At 53.5% G+C, this 17,610-nt stretch overlaps 2 protein-coding genes and 1 pseudogene across 2 annotated transcripts; 2 read left to right on the top strand and 1 right to left on the bottom strand.

The window, feature by feature from the left end:
* Positions 1-2,492: 2,492 nt before the first annotated feature.
* Positions 2,493-3,227, top strand: LOC127394270 (feather keratin Cos2-3-like; annotated as a pseudogene).
* A 1,543-nt stretch (positions 3,228-4,770) lies between these two features.
* Positions 4,771-8,304, top strand: LOC127394269 (uncharacterized). The gene is given in 4 exon segments (XM_051640109.1): positions 4,771-5,006; positions 7,641-7,680; positions 7,683-7,772; positions 7,984-8,304. Coding segments are annotated over 4 exon segments (687 nt in total).
* A 4,485-nt stretch (positions 8,305-12,789) lies between these two features.
* Positions 12,790-13,438, bottom strand: LOC127394488 (feather keratin Cos2-3). Its single transcript, XM_051640504.1, has 2 exons — positions 13,396-13,438; positions 12,790-13,100 (listed from the first exon to the last, which is right to left on the bottom strand). The coding sequence occupies exon 2, from the start codon at positions 13,096-13,098 to the stop codon at positions 12,790-12,792; it is 309 nt and encodes a 102-aa protein (XP_051496464.1). The 5' UTR covers positions 13,099-13,100; positions 13,396-13,438.
* Positions 13,439-17,610: the final 4,172 nt, after the last annotated feature.

Below are 17,610 nucleotides of genomic sequence, written 5' to 3'. Positions count from 1 at the left end.
AACAATAATGTTCTCGATCCCCACCCCCTCCCACCCAGGTAGGACAAGGAGAGAGAGAGAATAAGGAGAGAGACTTCCCGGACTGGAAACCAAACTAGACAGCTTTACTTAAATACGAATGATAAGAGAAAATATGCACAACAGATAAGCAAATGTATTCAGGAATGTACAAACCCCTTTTTCCTCCCCACGCCCCCAGCACCTTCCATGGCACTCTCCTGAGCTGTGAGCACTTCTGACATGTCCCGGACCGCTCTGCCAGATATAGCAGCTGAGGGTCGAGTTCCGAGGGTCTGGAATGCACGGGCCTGGGGATCAAAGGAGATGCGTAGACAGAGTCCTCCCCAGACACCACCCATGAACGGAAGCAAAGGGAAGAAGAAGGAGAAGGAACAGGCTTGGCTTCCGTGCTCCCTGACTTTATACCGAGTCCTCCGTGTAGATATAGGCATGGAACATCTTTGGCCAATTTTGCTGTCCGCTTAGTCCGCTCCTCCCTGTGGGAGGGTTGCAGATACGACTGTTCCGCTCCTTCGGTATCCAAAACAGAAGATTCAATAAGCAGAGCAAAGTGTCCTTGGTCTCTCTCGGCAGCAACATGAACATCTGTGGGTTATCGGTCCGCTAGCTGGAAAACCCGCGTACTGCTTAAAAAGAGGGGTCACTGAAGAAAAAAAAAATGCCAGTAAAAGGAAAATTGGCTTCATCCTGGCTCAAACCGGGACAGACTCTTTGACACCTCGAGAGATCTTTGCTAAAGGATTGTGCCTGCCCTGAGGGGGCAAATCTCTGCTCTTATGGAGTGCAGGCTTGCAATTCTGCCTTCTCTTTTGCAGAGCCAGTGCACGCTCAAAATACAAGAGCTATCCCAGCTTTTCCCCAAACCCCCAGGGAGATCAGAGGTTTGCTCCTTACACAGAGTTTCAAGTCGTCCTGCTTGTGTTGTCCTACATATGCCTGGGCTCAGGCTGGAAAGGGAGGTCAGCGTGCATTGTGGTTTTGCCTGGGACAGAGTTAAGGTTCTTCCGAGTAGCCTCTTTGGGGCCGTGTTTTGGATTTGTGCTGAAAACACTGTTGATGATTCAGGGATGTTTTAGCTGTGTCTGAGCAAAACTAACACAGAGCCAAGGCCTTTTCTGCTTCTCACACGGTCCGACGCACCTGTAGGCTGGGGGTGCACAACAAGTGGGGAGGGGGCACGGGTGGGACAGCTGACCCCAACGGACCAAAGGGGTGTTCCCCACCGTATAATGCCATGCACTGTAATACACCTGGGAGGACTAAACTTATGGGACTTGCCATTGCCTGGGCACTGGCTGAGCATCTGTCAGGAGGTGGGGAGAAATTGTTTTCTATGGAACCTCTATTTTTCCTTGAGTTTCTTTGTATTTCTTTTTGCTGTTGGTGCTTCTTTCTTTTTCCTCCCATTCCTTTTAATTATAAAACTGTCTGTACCTCAACACAGGATTTTTATCATTCTTGACCTTCCCATTCTCAGGCCGATCCCACTTGTGGGGAGTGAGCGAGGGGCTGTGTGGTGCCTAGTTGCTGGCTGCGGTTGAACAGCATCAAGACTGCGTCAGTAAGTGAAAGTCGGGATGAGTTCTCACAGAAATAATCACGGTTCCGCTAAGCTCACGCATCACCTGGTGCGTTCACGGACACAAGGACGATCTCAGGCTAGGAAGTCACCTGCATGTCAAAGTCCAAACTGAAATCAGTGTGGCCTGTGTCCAGACTCTGGCAAAGATGTGTCACCGCTGCAGGTGTAATTGATATTTGTGCTCAAAAGCTGCTCGCATGGGAAGGAGAGGTGGCTCTGACTGAAGCCTCCCAGCAGCACCTTCTGGAAACGGTTGCAGCAAGGCCAAACAAGGGAGGACACCAGACCTCAGGGACACTCCCTCTGAATTTTGTCGGCACGTGCTATGCTACATCCAACACCAGTGCAACCTCTGGGCCCCAGTTCTTTATCCCAATACACATTTGGTGTGAGTTCTTGTCCCCTGCCTCACTCGGCACCAGGCTGAAAGGCTGCAGCAGTGCATCTGGCATTGGCCTGGACATGAGGAGCCTGTGCCCCATCCCAGCCGCCAGCAACACTGCGCCATAAGGGTATTGATTCAGGGACAAGGGGCTGCATGGGCGGCCAGGCTCCCTTGGCCTTTCTCCCAGTACATACAGCAAGAAATGGAGGGCACAGGGGGAAGAGACTGCGCTTCAGTTCTCTGAGCACCTCTCTGCCAGGCCAAAGGCCTTGGTCACCCAGCCAAGAAGCATGAGAGTGGTGCCTGTTTTCCTGAAAACTCTACTACAAACAAGCCCACAGGAATGACCGCTGTGCACATCACCTGCCTGCACAGGACACCACCAGCACTTGAGCTGAGTCTTCTGCCTTTGGTGACGTGTTTCAGCCCTGGAAATGCACTGGCTTCTCAGCATGGCACTCAGGGAAGCCTTCATATGGGAAAACACGTGGCATAAGCCAGGAAATGAAATGGCAGCAGTGCAGGAAACCAGGACACAGCCCGTACCATTACCTGGGATGGTTTGCATTTGACAGGAGCTCGTCAGAAAATTATTACTTCCACACAGGGTGCCTCCGGGCCTGAGGCAGCGCAGGGCTACTATAAAAGGCAGCCCAGCTCTAAGCTGTCTCATCCACTTCTCTCGCCTCCTTCTCCCTGGGAAACAGGTGAGTGCAAAGCCTGGGAGCTGCTTCTTACGTGGGAGGGAAGGGGAGAGAAGGCCTTTTCCTAGAGAGAGGCTGTGACTCAGCTGAGGGGGCTCCTGGGCTTTGAGTGGGGCAGCCTATGCTGGGCCAGCCGGCGTCTTGGCTCCCACTGTGCTTGAGTTTATTGCTGCTTCTCACGCGTCCCTGTGCTTGCCTCTGTCCCCTCTCCCAGGTGCACCTCTCTCCCCGAGGCATGTCCTGCTACAACCAGTGCCAGCCCTGCTGCCAGCCCTGCGGCCCGACCCCACTGGCCAGCAGCTGCAATGAGCCCTGTTGCAGGCAGTGCCAGAGCTCGATCGTTGTAATCGAGCCCTCCCCCGTGGTGGTGACCCTGCCCGGCCCCATCCTCAGCTCCTTCCCACAGAACACCGTGGTGGGCTCCTCCACCTCCGCTGCCGTTGGCAGCATCCTCAGCTGTGACGGAGTGCCCATCAACTCTGGGTGCTGTGACCTCTCCTGCATTGCCAGCTGCTACAGGTGTCAGCCCTGCTAAAGCTACCGGAAAATGACCCCTGACAAGAACCTCTCAGGACACGCTGATGGACACGCAACGGAACTTTGGGCCATTGCTTCCTTCTTCCACTCTCATGTCTCTCTCTCTTCCTTTGCTCTCTCTGTCTCCCACTGACAGCCTAGCGGGGTCCTGCGTGCATCCCTCCCTCTGCGGAGCAGGCAGACGGACACCCTGCAGGAGCTCCACCGCAGCCTCTTAATAGCTGCCCCCTGGTGCCCCCTGTGGGCCACCTCTTTTTTTTCTTTAAACTCATTAAAGCTGTGCTGCATCCAAGCCTGGGCCTCTGAATCATTCTTCCTTTTGCGGCAACTCTTCCGTTCTACTCAGGGGAAAGGTGGAAGTACAGGAGGGTTGTCCTCTTTTGTTTTGTGGCCGTTTGCTTGGAGCTGAGGAAGACATCCCTGGCTATTCCACAGGCAACGGCCATCTGTGAGAGGCTGGCTCCAATGGGTGGCAGGAACGGGGAGGAGAAATAACAGTGCCTGAGGAGGGCCCACAGACTCCACCTTCCACTCTCCTCCATTAACCGATCAAGGGTGCGTGGCCAGCACACATGGACACAGGCAGATGGGTTGGGTACCTCCTACAGTCCTTCAGCTCCTGGCAGGGCCCAGCTGCTCTCCAGACACGCAGGGCTGAGGCAGTTCACCTGTTGGGTTTGGTACCGGCCGCACTCATGCCACACAGTGGAGTCTCTGCCTCCGTTGAACCCATTGCCCCCAGGGGCTGTCGTATCTCCACGAGAGCACCCAGTGCCCAAAGGGCCACTTTCCGGCCACCTCCCCATTGCTTACAGGCAGATGGAGACTTGGCAGATGCAGCACTGCACAGAGCAACTTCCCTGTGCAACCTGTTCCGGGGTCTCAGCACTCTCATAATAAAGAATTTCCACCTAGGGTCTAATCTACTTGACCCCTCTCACCCTTTGAGCCATTACCCCTTGTCCTCTCGCTACCTGCTATAGCAAAGAGTCCCACCCCAGCTTTCTTAAAGGCCCCCTGGAAGGCCGCTACGAGGCCTCTGTGGTGCCTTCTCCTCTCCAGGCTGAACAACGTCAACTGTCTCAGCCTGTCTTCATAGGAGAGGAGCTCCAGCCCTCTGATCATCTTTGTGGCCCTCCTCGGGACTTGCTCAGGAGCTCCATGTCATTCCTGTGCTGTGGGCTCCAGAACTGGAGACAGTACTCCAGGTTGGGTCTCACAAGAGCAGAGTAGAGGGGGAGAATCACCTCCCTTGTCCTGCTGGCCACGCTCCTTTCGACGCAGCCCAGGACGCGGTTGGCTCTCTGGGCTGCAAGCACACATTGCATGCTCATGTTGAGCTTCTCGTCCACCATCACGCCCAAGTCCTCTCCTCCGAGCTGTTAATGCTCCTTTCCCCACCCAATCTGTATTTGGGCTAGGGACTGCCCTGACCCAGGTGCACAACCTTGTGCTTGGCTTTGCTGAACTTCATGCAGTTTGCACGAGCCCACCTCTCAAGCCTGCCAAGGTCCCTCTGGGTGGCATCCCTCCCCTCCAGCATGTCGACCTCACCGCACAGTTTGGTGTCCTCCACAAATGTGGCTGAGGGTGCACTCAATTCCACTGTCCATGCCACCGAAAAGATGTTCAACAGCACCGGTCCTAATACCGCCCCTTGGGAAACACCACTCGTCGTTGGTCTCCATCGGGATATCGAACCGTCAATCACAACTCCCACAAGAGGAGCAGATGGAGCCAGCTGTGGCAAATTCCTTAATGCTGTCATCATCAAATCGTAACTGCTGAGTTTCACATTCTGCCTGGGACTCTGTCACGGTTTGACTCAGGGTCGGTGTTTAAACCAGCAACAATAATGTTCTCGATCCCCACCCCCTCCCACCCAGGTAGGACAAGGAGAGAGAGAGAATAAGGAGAGAGACTTCCCGGACTGGAAACCAAACTAGACAGCTTTACTTAAATACGAATGATAAGAGAAAATATGCACAACAGATAAGCAAATGTATTCAGGAATGTACAAACCCCTTTTTCCTCCCCACGCCCCCAGCACCTTCCATGGCACTCTCCTGAGCTGTGAGCACTTCTGACATGTCCCGGACCGCTCTGCCAGATATAGCAGCTGAGGGTCGAGTTCCGAGGGTCTGGAATGCACGGGCCTGGGGATCAAAGGAGATGCGTAGACAGAGTCCTCCCCAGACACCACCCATGAACGGAAGCAAAGGGAAGAAGAAGGAGAAGGAACAGGCTTGGCTTCCGTGCTCCCTGACTTTATACCGAGTCCTCCGTGTAGATATAGGCATGGAACATCTTTGGCCAATTTTGCTGTCCGCTTAGTCCGCTCCTCCCTGTGGGAGGGTTGCAGATACGACTGTTCCGCTCCTTCGGTATCCAAAACAGAAGATTCAATAAGCAGAGCAAAGTGTCCTTGGTCTCTCTCGGCAGCAACATGAACATCTGTGGGTTATCGGTCCGCTAGCTGGAAAACCCGCGTACTGCTTAAAAAGAGGGGTCACTGAAGAAAAAAAAAATGCCAGTAAAAGGAAAATTGGCTTCATCCTGGCTCAAACCGGGACAGACTCTTTGACACCTCGAGAGATCTTTGCTAAAGGATTGTGCCTGCCCTGAGGGGGCAAATCTCTGCTCTTATGGAGTGCAGGCTTGCAATTCTGCCTTCTCTTTTGCAGAGCCAGTGCACGCTCAAAATACAAGAGCTATCCCAGCTTTTCCCCAAACCCCCAGGGAGATCAGAGGTTTGCTCCTTACACAGAGTTTCAAGTCGTCCTGCTTGTGTTGTCCTACATATGCCTGGGCTCAGGCTGGAAAGGGAGGTCAGCGTGCATTGTGGTTTTGCCTGGGACAGAGTTAAGGTTCTTCCGAGTAGCCTCTTTGGGGCCGTGTTTTGGATTTGTGCTGAAAACACTGTTGATGATTCAGGGATGTTTTAGCTGTGTCTGAGCAAAACTAACACAGAGCCAAGGCCTTTTCTGCTTCTCACACGGTCCGACGCACCTGTAGGCTGGGGGTGCACAACAAGTGGGGAGGGGGCACGGGTGGGACAGCTGACCCCAACGGACCAAAGGGGTGTTCCCCACCGTATAATGCCATGCACTGTAATACACCTGGGAGGACTAAACTTATGGGACTTGCCATTGCCTGGGCACTGGCTGAGCATCTGTCAGGAGGTGGGGAGAAATTGTTTTCTATGGAACCTCTATTTTTCCTTGAGTTTCTTTGTATTTCTTTTTGCTGTTGGTGCTTCTTTCTTTTTCCTCCCATTCCTTTTAATTATAAAACTGTCTGTACCTCAACACAGGATTTTTATCATTCTTGACCTTCCCATTCTCAGGCCGATCCCACTTGTGGGGAGTGAGCGAGGGGCTGTGTGGTGCCTAGTTGCTGGCTGCGGTTGAACAGCATCAAGACTGCGTCAGTAAGTGAAAGTCGGGATGAGTTCTCACAGAAATAATCACGGTTCCGCTAAGCTCACGCATCACCTGGTGCGTTCACGGACACAAGGACGATCTCAGGCTAGGAAGTCACCTGCATGTCAAAGTCCAAACTGAAATCAGTGTGGCCTGTGTCCAGACTCTGGCAAAGATGTGTCACCGCTGCAGGTGTAATTGATATTTGTGCTCAAAAGCTGCTCGCATGGGAAGGAGAGGTGGCTCTGACTGAAGCCTCCCAGCAGCACCTTCTGGAAACGGTTGCAGCAAGGCCAAACAAGGGAGGACACCAGACCTCAGGGACACTCCCTCTGAATTTTGTCGGCACGTGCTATGCTACATCCAACACCAGTGCAACCTCTGGGCCCCAGTTCTTTATCCCAATACACATTTGGTGTGAGTTCTTGTCCCCTGCCTCACTCGGCACCAGGCTGAAAGGCTGCAGCAGTGCATCTGGCATTGGCCTGGACATGAGGAGCCTGTGCCCCATCCCAGCCGCCAGCAACACTGCGCCATAAGGGTATTGATTCAGGGACAAGGGGCTGCATGGGCGGCCAGGCTCCCTTGGCCTTTCTCCCAGTACATACAGCAAGAAATGGAGGGCACAGGGGGAAGAGACTGCGCTTCAGTTCTCTGAGCACCTCTCTGCCAGGCCAAAGGCCTTGGTCACCCAGCCAAGAAGCATGAGAGTGGTGCCTGTTTTCCTGAAAACTCTACTACAAACAAGCCCACAGGAATGACCGCTGTGCACATCACCTGCCTGCACAGGACACCACCAGCACTTGAGCTGAGTCTTCTGCCTTTGGTGACGTGTTTCAGCCCTGGAAATGCACTGGCTTCTCAGCATGGCACTCAGGGAAGCCTTCATATGGGAAAACACGTGGCATAAGCCAGGAAATGAAATGGCAGCAGTGCAGGAAACCAGGACACAGCCCGTACCATTACCTGGGATGGTTTGCATTTGACAGGAGCTCGTCAGAAAATTATTACTTCCACACAGGGTGCCTCCGGGCCTGAGGCAGCGCAGGGCTACTATAAAAGGCAGCCCAGCTCTAAGCTGTCTCATCCACTTCTCTCGCCTCCTTCTCCCTGGGAAACAGGTGAGTGCAAAGCCTGGGAGCTGCTTCTTACGTGGGAGGGAAGGGGAGAGAAGGCCTTTTCCTAGAGAGAGGCTGTGACTCAGCTGAGGGGGCTCCTGGGCTTTGAGTGGGGCAGCCTATGCTGGGCCAGCCGGCGTCTTGGCTCCCACTGTGCTTGAGTTTATTGCTGCTTCTCACGCGTCCCTGTGCTTGCCTCTGTCCCCTCTCCCAGGTGCACCTCTCTCCCCGAGGCATGTCCTGCTACAACCAGTGCCAGCCCTGCTGCCAGCCCTGCGGCCCGACCCCACTGGCCAGCAGCTGCAATGAGCCCTGTTGCAGGCAGTGCCAGAGCTCGATCGTTGTAATCGAGCCCTCCCCCGTGGTGGTGACCCTGCCCGGCCCCATCCTCAGCTCCTTCCCACAGAACACCGTGGTGGGCTCCTCCACCTCCGCTGCCGTTGGCAGCATCCTCAGCTGTGACGGAGTGCCCATCAACTCTGGGTGCTGTGACCTCTCCTGCATTGCCAGCTGCTACAGGTGTCAGCCCTGCTAAAGCTACCGGAAAATGACCCCTGACAAGAACCTCTCAGGACACGCTGATGGACACGCAACGGAACTTTGGGCCATTGCTTCCTTCTTCCACTCTCATGTCTCTCTCTCTTCCTTTGCTCTCTCTGTCTCCCACTGACAGCCTAGCGGGGTCCTGCGTGCCTCCCTCCCTCTGCGGAGCAGGCAGACGGACACCCTGCAGGAGCTCCACCGCAGCCTCTTAATAGCTGCCCCCTGGTGCCCCCTGTGGGCCACCTCTTTTTTTTCTTTAAACTCATTAAAGCTGTGCTGCATCCAAGCCTGGGCCTCTGAATCATTCTTCCTTTTGCGGCAACTCTTCCGTTCTACTCAGGGGAAAGGTGGAAGTACAGGAGGGTTGTCCTCTTTTGTTTTGTGGCCGTTTGCTTGGAGCTGAGGAAGACATCCCTGGCTATTCCACAGGCAACGGCCATCTGTGAGAGGCTGGCTCCAATGGGTGGCAGGAACGGGGAGGAGAAATAACAGTGCCTGAGGAGGGCCCACAGACTCCACCTTCCACTCTCCTCCATTAACCGATCAAGGGTGCGTGGCCAGCACACATGGACACAGGCAGATGGGTTGGGTACCTCCTACAGTCCTTCAGCTCCTGGCAGGGCCCAGCTGCTCTCCAGACACGCAGGGCTGAGGCAGTTCACCTGTTGGGTTTGGTACCGGCCGCACTCATGCCACACAGTGGAGTCTCTGCCTCCGTTGAACCCATTGCCCCCAGGGGCTGTCGTATCTCCACGAGAGCACCCAGTGCCCAAAGGGCCACTTTCCGGCCACCTCCCCATTGCTTACAGGCAGATGGAGACTTGGCAGATGCAGCACTGCACAGAGCAACTTCCCTGTGCAACCTGTTCCGGGGTCTCAGCACTCTCATAATAAAGAATTTCCACCTAGGGTCTAATCTACTTGACCCCTCTCACCCTTTGAGCCATTACCCCTTGTCCTCTCGCTACCTGCTATAGCAAAGAGTCCCACCCCAGCTTTCTTAAAGGCCCCCTGGAAGGCCGCTACGAGGCCTCTGTGGTGCCTTCTCCTCTCCAGGCTGAACAACGTCAACTGTCTCAGCCTGTCTTCATAGGAGAGGAGCTCCAGCCCTCTGATCATCTTTGTGGCCCTCCTCGGGACTTGCTCAGGAGCTCCATGTCATTCCTGTGCTGTGGGCTCCAGAACTGGAGACAGTACTCCAGGTTGGGTCTCACAAGAGCAGAGTAGAGGGGGAGAATCACCTCCCTTGTCCTGCTGGCCACGCTCCTTTCGACGCAGCCCAGGACGCGGTTGGCTCTCTGGGCTGCAAGCACACATTGCATGCTCATGTTGAGCTTCTCGTCCACCATCACGCCCAAGTCCTCTCCTCCGAGCTGTTAATGCTCCTTTCCCCACCCAATCTGTATTTGGGCTAGGGACTGCCCTGACCCAGGTGCACAACCTTGTGCTTGGCTTTGCTGAACTTCATGCAGTTTGCACGAGCCCACCTCTCAAGCCTGCCAAGGTCCCTCTGGGTGGCATCCCTCCCCTCCAGCATGTCGACCTCACCGCACAGTTTGGTGTCCTCCACAAATGTGGCTGAGGGTGCACTCAATTCCACTGTCCATGCCACCGAAAAGATGTTCAACAGCACCGGTCCTAATACCGCCCCTTGGGAAACACCACTCGTCGTTGGTCTCCATCGGGATATCGAACCGTCAATCACAACTCCCACAAGAGGAGCAGATGGAGCCAGCTATGGCAAATTCCTTAATGCTGTCATCATCAAATCGTAACTGCTGAGTTTCACATTCTGCCTGGGACTCTGTCACGGTTTGACTCAGGGTCGGTGTTTAAACCAGCAACAATAATGTTCTCGATCCCCACCCCCTCCCACCCAGGTAGGACAAGGAGAGAGAGAGAATAAGGAGAGAGACTTCCCGGACTGGAAACCAAACTAGACAGCTTTACTTAAATACGAATGATAAGAGAAAATATGCACAACAGATAAGCAAATGTATTCAGGAATGTACAAACCCCATTTTCCTCCCCACGCCCCCAGCACCTTCCATGGCACTCTCCTGAGCTGTGAGCACTTCTGACATGTCCCGGACCGCTCTGCCAGATATAGCAGCTGAGGGTCGAGTTCCGAGGGTCTGGTCAGCCCTCTGATCATCTCTGTGGCCCTTCTCGGGACTTGCTCAGGTGCTCCATGTCATTCCATACTTTGGGCTCCAGAACTGGAGACATGCCAACCTGCATGGGCAGGGACACCTTCCGCTAGACCGTGTGTCTCAAATCTCCACCCAGCCTGGCCTTGAACACGTCCATGGATGGAGCAGCCACAGCTTCTCTGGACAACCTGGGCCAGTGTCACACCACCCTCACAACAAAGAATTTTGTCCTAACATCAAACCTAAATCTACCCTCTTCCATTTTAAAGTCATTTGCCCTTGTCCTGTCGCTACATGCCCTTACAAAAGTCCCCACACAGCTTTTTGTAGTTCCCCTTTAGGTGCCAGAAGGCAATTATAAGGTGTCACCTGAGCCTTCTCTTCTCCAGGTTGATCAAGCCCAACTTTCTCAACCTGTCTACGTAGCAGAGGTGCTCCAGCCCTCTGAACAAATTTGTGGCACTCCTCTGGACTCCCTCCAAGAGCTCCACGTCTTACTTCTGTTGGGCTTCATGGTGGCTGATTGCCCTTGCCAGAAGGAGCCCGTCTACAGCTGAATTTGGCCTGGCAGGGAGGTGCTCGGGGAAGTGAAACGCCGTCTCTGTCCCCCGTGCCCTCCATTTCTTGCTGTATGTACTGGGAGAATGACCAAGACAGCCTGCCTGCCCATGCAGCCCCGTGTCCCTGCATCAGTGCACTTCTGGCACAGTGTTGCTGCTGGCTGGGATGGGGCACGGGTTCCTTATGTCCACCCCAATGCCAGATGCAGTGCTGCAGCTTGTCAGCTTTGTGCTGAATCAGGCAGGGGCCAAGACCTCACAAGCGTCTGGGCTCCAGCTGTTGCCCTGCTGGGAGACGTAGGACAGACGCTCTTGGTGCCACCGGTAGAATCCAACCGCTTTGAGTGAAACTCCCTTGCTCTTCAAGCACCAGGTCTTTCACATGCCCTAATGCAGAAAAAAAATAAATATCAAAATTAAAAGAAAAATCAGCCTGAGGGCCTAGAAACTGTGTGTGTCAAGGAAGGCACCCGCTCTTTTGCGAAACCTCTCCAACTCCGTTGCATTTTCCTAAGTGGTTACAAGAAATCCCTATTTGCTCAGTGAGGAGCTCTCCTGTACTGACCACAACCCACCGTTCCACATCCCACGGCACTTCTTAGGGGAGGAGGAAACAGAAGAGCTGTGAATGATGGAATTTCCACGGCGAGGCCGTGGAAAAAGGGGTGGGGATGAAGTCATTATCTCTGAGGTCTTGGAGGCTGTTTCTCCCCATATTTTTCATCGGCAAAATGTCAATGGATCTTCCCCAAGTGAAGACTGTTTTGCCACTGATGGCAAGTGATAAGGAATCCCCTTTCTTTATCTCAGCCCACAACAGTTGTCACTTTCTCCTCCTGTCCCATAGAGGAGGGAGAGGAATGAAGTTGCTAGGTAGGTTTCTTGAAGCCAACCGTGATCTCCGTTGCTTTTGCAACCACCCTATCACCAAAAGTGCCGTGAGTGTTAGTCACCTACGGGGTTATTTCAAATTTCTTCCCATGTCACCAGGAGCAGACTCTTTCTCCCACTGTACTTCCCACGGGAGACAATGGTCAGTGATGTCAAATGGAATTTCTGCAGGTGTAGCTGGCAAGTAGGGGCAGAGTTACAACAACCAACCCTCCTGACATAGCCTCAAATGAACAAGGAGACCCCAAAGGGCATGTGGCAGGAAAGCTGTGAATGGGAGCTGCTGTGCTGGTGACCTGCTTTCTTCAGCCAGTTCTTTCTGACCCTGCTCCCAGAGGTCCCACATCAGAATTGATGACCGAGAAGAAACACCTGCTCCCTTGGATGTCACAGACCCCTTCCCCTGCATCTCATGCTCCGAATATCCGTCCTCAATGCCTCTCTTTTCACCATGTTTCCAAATGGAAAAATACACTGCTAGGAGTCCCACCCACCCCTTCCTCCACCTTTTCCCTTAACCAGGTTCAAAGACTTGCCACAGAAGTAAAGAGCACTCAGAGGCCCAGGCTTGGATGCGGAACGCCTTTAATGAGTCAAAAGAAGAAAAGGAGGTGGCTCCAATGAGCCGCGTGGGAGGCACCAGGGGCAGCCGTGAGACGTGGTGCAGATGCCGCGCGGTGTCCGTCTGCCTGCCCTGCGGAGGAGGGAGGCACACAGGTCCCTGCTAGGCTGGCAGTGGGAGCTTGAGGCAGCAAATGAATGAGAGAGACAGAAGACTGGAGAAAAAAACTAACGACACAAGGGTCTGTTGCATGTTCACCACCATGTCCTGTGGTCTTGGGAGGTTATTGCCAGGCGAGGACTCCAGAAGCATTAGCAGGGCTGACATCTGCTGCCACAGTAGCGGCTGGCAATGCAGGAGAGGTCACAGCACCCAGAGTTGATGGGCACTCCGTCACAGCTGAGGATGCTGCCAACAGCAGCCGAGGTGGAGGAGCCCACCACGGTGTTCTGTGGGAAGGAGCTGAGGATGGGGCCGGGCAGGGTCACCACCACGGGGGAGGGCTCGATGACAATGGTGGAGTTCTGGCACTGCCTGCAACAGGGCTCATTGCAGCTGCTGGCCAGTGGGGTCGGGCCGCAGGGCTGGCAGCAGGGCTGGCACTGGTTGTAGCAGGACATGCCTCGGGGAGAGAGGTGCACCTGGGAGAGGGGACAGAGGCAAGCAGAGCAGAGGGATGCATGAGAAGCAGCACTGCACCCAACCACCTCTTGGCCCAACACACACTATCCCGCTCAAAGCCCAGGAGCCACCTCAACAAAGTCACAGCCTCTCTCGCTAGGAAAGACCTTCTCCCTCCTTCCCTCAACCATGAGAAGCAGCTCCCAGCCCTGGGCTAGGACAGCCCATGTCCCCCAAGACACACAGTCAGGAGAGCCCTGATCTTGAAGGAGGAGGAGAAGAGGCTTCGCACTCACCTGATTCCCAAGGAGAAGGAGGCGAGAGAAGTGGATGAGAGAGCTTGGACTTGGGCAGCCTTTTATAGTAGCCCTGCACCGCCTGAGGCCCAGAGGCAGCCTGTGTGGAAGTAACAATCTTCTGACAAGCTCCTGACAAATGCAAACCACTTCAGGTAATGGTACGGGCTGTGTCCTGGTTTCCTGCACTGCTGCCTTTTCATTTCCTGGCTTACGCCACGTGTATTTTTCGCCGTGTGACACCTTCCGTAAGTGCCGGGATGAGAGGCCTGAGGTTTTCCAGAGCTGGAACACGTCAGCAGAGGCAGAAGAGCCGGTGATATCCTCTGCAGGCTGGTGATGTGCACGTCGGTCATTCCTGTGGGCTTGTTTTTGGTACACTTTTCAGGAAATGGGCACTTGTGGGAAACTGTTCTTTTCTTCTCCACATAAGTCTAAATAAAATTCCTTTTAAGCCAGAGAAGGCCTCTCCTGAATATGCCCAGGTAACGAACTAAACCAGACTTGCTTCTCAAGGACAACTGAACCCAAAACAACAGATGTGGTCTGGGACAGAAAGGATGGGCGACAAGCCACCCTGTGCCCCTGGCAGTCACCGCCCTAACGTGGGATCATAGACGCTCGTTGGCTCTGGGCAGTGACACTGACTGGACAGGTGGGTCAGGGGGTATCAAAGGTGGTGAGGGCAGCAGGTGGGCCCTTCCCTCCACCCTGAGGCCCGTTTTGATGCTTTCTGCGTGGGACACCCCCCTGCTGCGGACACTGGTGCTGGGACCCTGCCTGCCCCAGGTCCAGCCTGAGCCTCAGCGCCGAGCGTGCCGGGGTCCCGAGCCCTGGGGTCGGGGCCGGAGCCCCCTCCCCGTGTTGCTGCCGCTGGAGAGGAAACCAGCGGCCGCTGCACCCGCTGCCGAGAGGCTGCCCCTCTGACACCACGGACCTGCCGTCCTGCCGTCCGGCCACCGACCGCTGCTGGACAAGCTGCCGGAGGGTAACATCACCTCACACACACACACAAACACAAACACACTCCTTTCCTCATACTCACACACACAGCTTGACCTCTTAAGGAGGACTGGCGTCGGGCTTCCTTCCCTCCTCCCCTCCTCCTTTTGGTCCTTAATCCTCTCCCTTAAAAGCACCTTGTGGGGAGCAGTCCATCTTCTCTCCCCCCACATCAGACTAAACAAAATGCCTTTCAAGCCAGCAAAACAAGAGTGGCGCCTTTTTACTGATTTAGCCAAGGACAGAATGGAACAGGCCTCTTGTTCTACCAGGTAACTCCGCAGTAGGAAGGACAGCATGAGGGTTGTGATAACTGGCAGAAGGATGGACAACAGGTTAAAGACTGCCTCTAACAGAGCATGTACCTGGCCAGCACTAATTGGCTAATTTGAACAGTGGTACCACTCGAACAGTGATTTCTGATCTATAAAAGAGGGCAAGATCCGCAGGCCGGTGCTCTCTGCCTGACCGGGACGAGACCCTGCTGCAGTACCTGGACCTGCCCGGAACGCCAGCCTCGCTGTCCGGAGGAGCCAAGAGGGAAGGGGGGGCCGCCTGTGCCCGCGCCGCGGGGACCCTGCCTGCCCAGCCTGAACCAAACCGGACCAAAGTAGGAGCTTGCCCAGCCTGCCTTCGCCACCCACTTCGGGACTAGAGCCGTGCTTGCCGCAGCTGCTGCTGCTGGGAGGGGTCGCCCCGGTTCCCGGGAAGCCCCCCCACGGATCTCCTGCCGAGCCTGCCAGCGCATCCCGGGAACCACGCGCTGCGGAAGGAGGGTAAATACACACACACACACACACACACACACTCTTAACTTTCCTGCTGGGCTCAACTCCTACCCTTTCACTCCATTGATTTTACACTCCTCCTTGGAGTATGTCTTTAATAAGACCATAGTACCTTTGAATCCCTTTCCAATATACACCTAGACAACCTCTCCTGAACCTTGTTCCCTTAATTAGTGTTGACCCTTAATAAACCGATTAATTCGTAAACTAAACATTGGTCTCAGTAGCAATTTGTGAGCGTGGTGGGAGGGTATTCTAATCTACCCTCTAAGATACGGTCCCGCAGCGGCCGTGAGAGGCGAACGCCACGTGTGACCCTCGGTCTCATTCACAAACCTCTCCACACTGGGGGGGGAAGTCACGGAAACATCCTGACAGCCGGTAGCCCCCCAGTACCGGCCCGCAACATCGTGGTGTCAGAAGTGGGATATTGAGGGTCTTTGGTATCAAAATGAGCACCGAGAGTACCAATGCTGAGGCTGCTTGTGCAGAAGGTACCACTCCTGCGAAGGTTGCCACTCAGGCAGAAAATATCGAGGTTCAGGATGGGTCAACTTCTCTGTTTGAGGAGGAACTGCACAAATATGCACTTGTGCAGCCCTTGTGGGACTACCTTAAAAAGCACAAATACATTCCAACCTTTGAAGAATTTCTGTGGGCTCGAGAGGCCTATGTGAAGGGAGACTTCCATATCATTGCAGATAACCTTATAAAATTGAATAAAGAATCCTCTTTATTTGGAGGCTTAAAAAAGGATATCAAGAAATATGGGATAGATTATATCAATGCCCGCTGTTTCTTTATCCTGGCCACAGTTGCATGGAGGGATGGGAGAATGCAGCGGCAAGAGATCACAAAGCTGCAGCGAGAGTATACCGGGGTGCAGCAAGAGTTCAAAGGGCTGCAGCAAGGGCTTGAGCAAGGGTATGCGGGAGTGCACCGACAGATTCAAGAGTTGTACCAAGAGTGTTTCAAGGCACAGCAGGAAAATAAAGAGCTGCAACAAGAAAATGAAAGGTTGCAACAAGCGAATAAGGAGTTACTACAGGCGTATAAGGAGTTGCAGACAAAGGTGCAACGGGAGTGTGCAGAGCTGGAACGGGAAAATATGGGACTGCAACAGGAAATTGAGGGGCTAAAACAAGAGATTCAACAGCGAGGGCAGTTAAAACAAAAAGATGCTTCCCCTTCGAGGAGGGAGGACTCTGGGGATACCTTAAACTCCTCAGATTCCTCGGAGTCAGATGGCACGAACCATGAGCCTCAGGACTGCTTTGAGACAATAAAAAAATGCAAGCCTGTAAGCTCATTGCAGGTGCCCTTACATGATCAGTTGGTTAATAAGCAGTTATCTTTTAATGACAAAATAGAAATTCTTAATCCTTCCCTTTCAAAATCAAAACAGAAGCAAGCCCCTGAGCAGCCGCTCCCTCTCCCCTCCTCGGCAGATAGCAAGCTGGAGAGTTTATTAGCTGACATAAAGGAGGTGTGTGAATTCATTGCTAAAGGAGCATACAGCCGGGAAGAGAAACATAATCAACTTCTTGCTAGGGAGGAAGACGTTTCAATCCACTCATCTTCTCCCCATAATTCTGAGGATGAGATGGAGGAGGGAGAAGAATATAAATATCTGCGCCCAATTGTGAGAACTTCCCATTCTCAGAAAGGAGAAGGTGCCAATAAGAAAAAAGAGGTAATAATTAAAGAAATACCTTATACTGCAATGGAATTGACAAATATTAGAAATCAATACAGCAGGCTTCCATCTGAGACGGAAGCTGAGTATGTAATGAGAGTGTCCCTCACAGGAGGAGACCATATCATGTTGAGTGACGCAGAAGCTGAAGGGTACTGGGGACCCAGAATTATTTTAACAACTGAAGACAAGTCGCACCCCTGGACCCTAACTCAGCGTGCAGCTTTTTGTGTCGGCACAACTAATCTCCTTTACAGAGGGGAGCCATTGGCCCTGGAAGGGGACGACTCTAATCTTATAGCTAACATAAGAAAGGCTGCTGTGCTCCAAATGATTTATGACCATGAATTAATACCAGATCAGAAAAGTCCTATGAGTCTTCGAGTAAAACCGGAAAGACTGAATGTTCTAATCAGGGGACTTTCTGGACCGATTCAAGGTGTCGTCATCCAAATTAAAGGTAAACTCCAAGATGGACATAAGCGAGGATTTACATGGTCCAATTTGGTTACAGAATTAATGACTTATAGGAAGGAGTATGGTAGAACTATTTCAGAAAAATCTCACAAACCTCCTGCAGTCAGACAAGTCACTCAACCTTCGTATGCTGATATGGCTGTTAGGCCACCCCGGAACCTCCCTCCTCCTAAGCAGCAAGGAAGATCACGGGGTGACTGGACAGTCGTGAATAGAGGTAAACAAAACAGAAAACCACCTAGCACACATAGA

The sequence above is a fragment of the Apus apus genome, chromosome 25 (genome assembly GCF_020740795.1).
Source record: "Apus apus isolate bApuApu2 chromosome 25, bApuApu2.pri.cur, whole genome shotgun sequence".
NCBI classification, from domain to species: domain Eukaryota; kingdom Metazoa; phylum Chordata; class Aves; order Apodiformes; family Apodidae; genus Apus; species Apus apus.
Note: the sequence above shows the minus strand (reverse complement) of the source record. Positions and strands in the feature narration are given on the sequence as shown.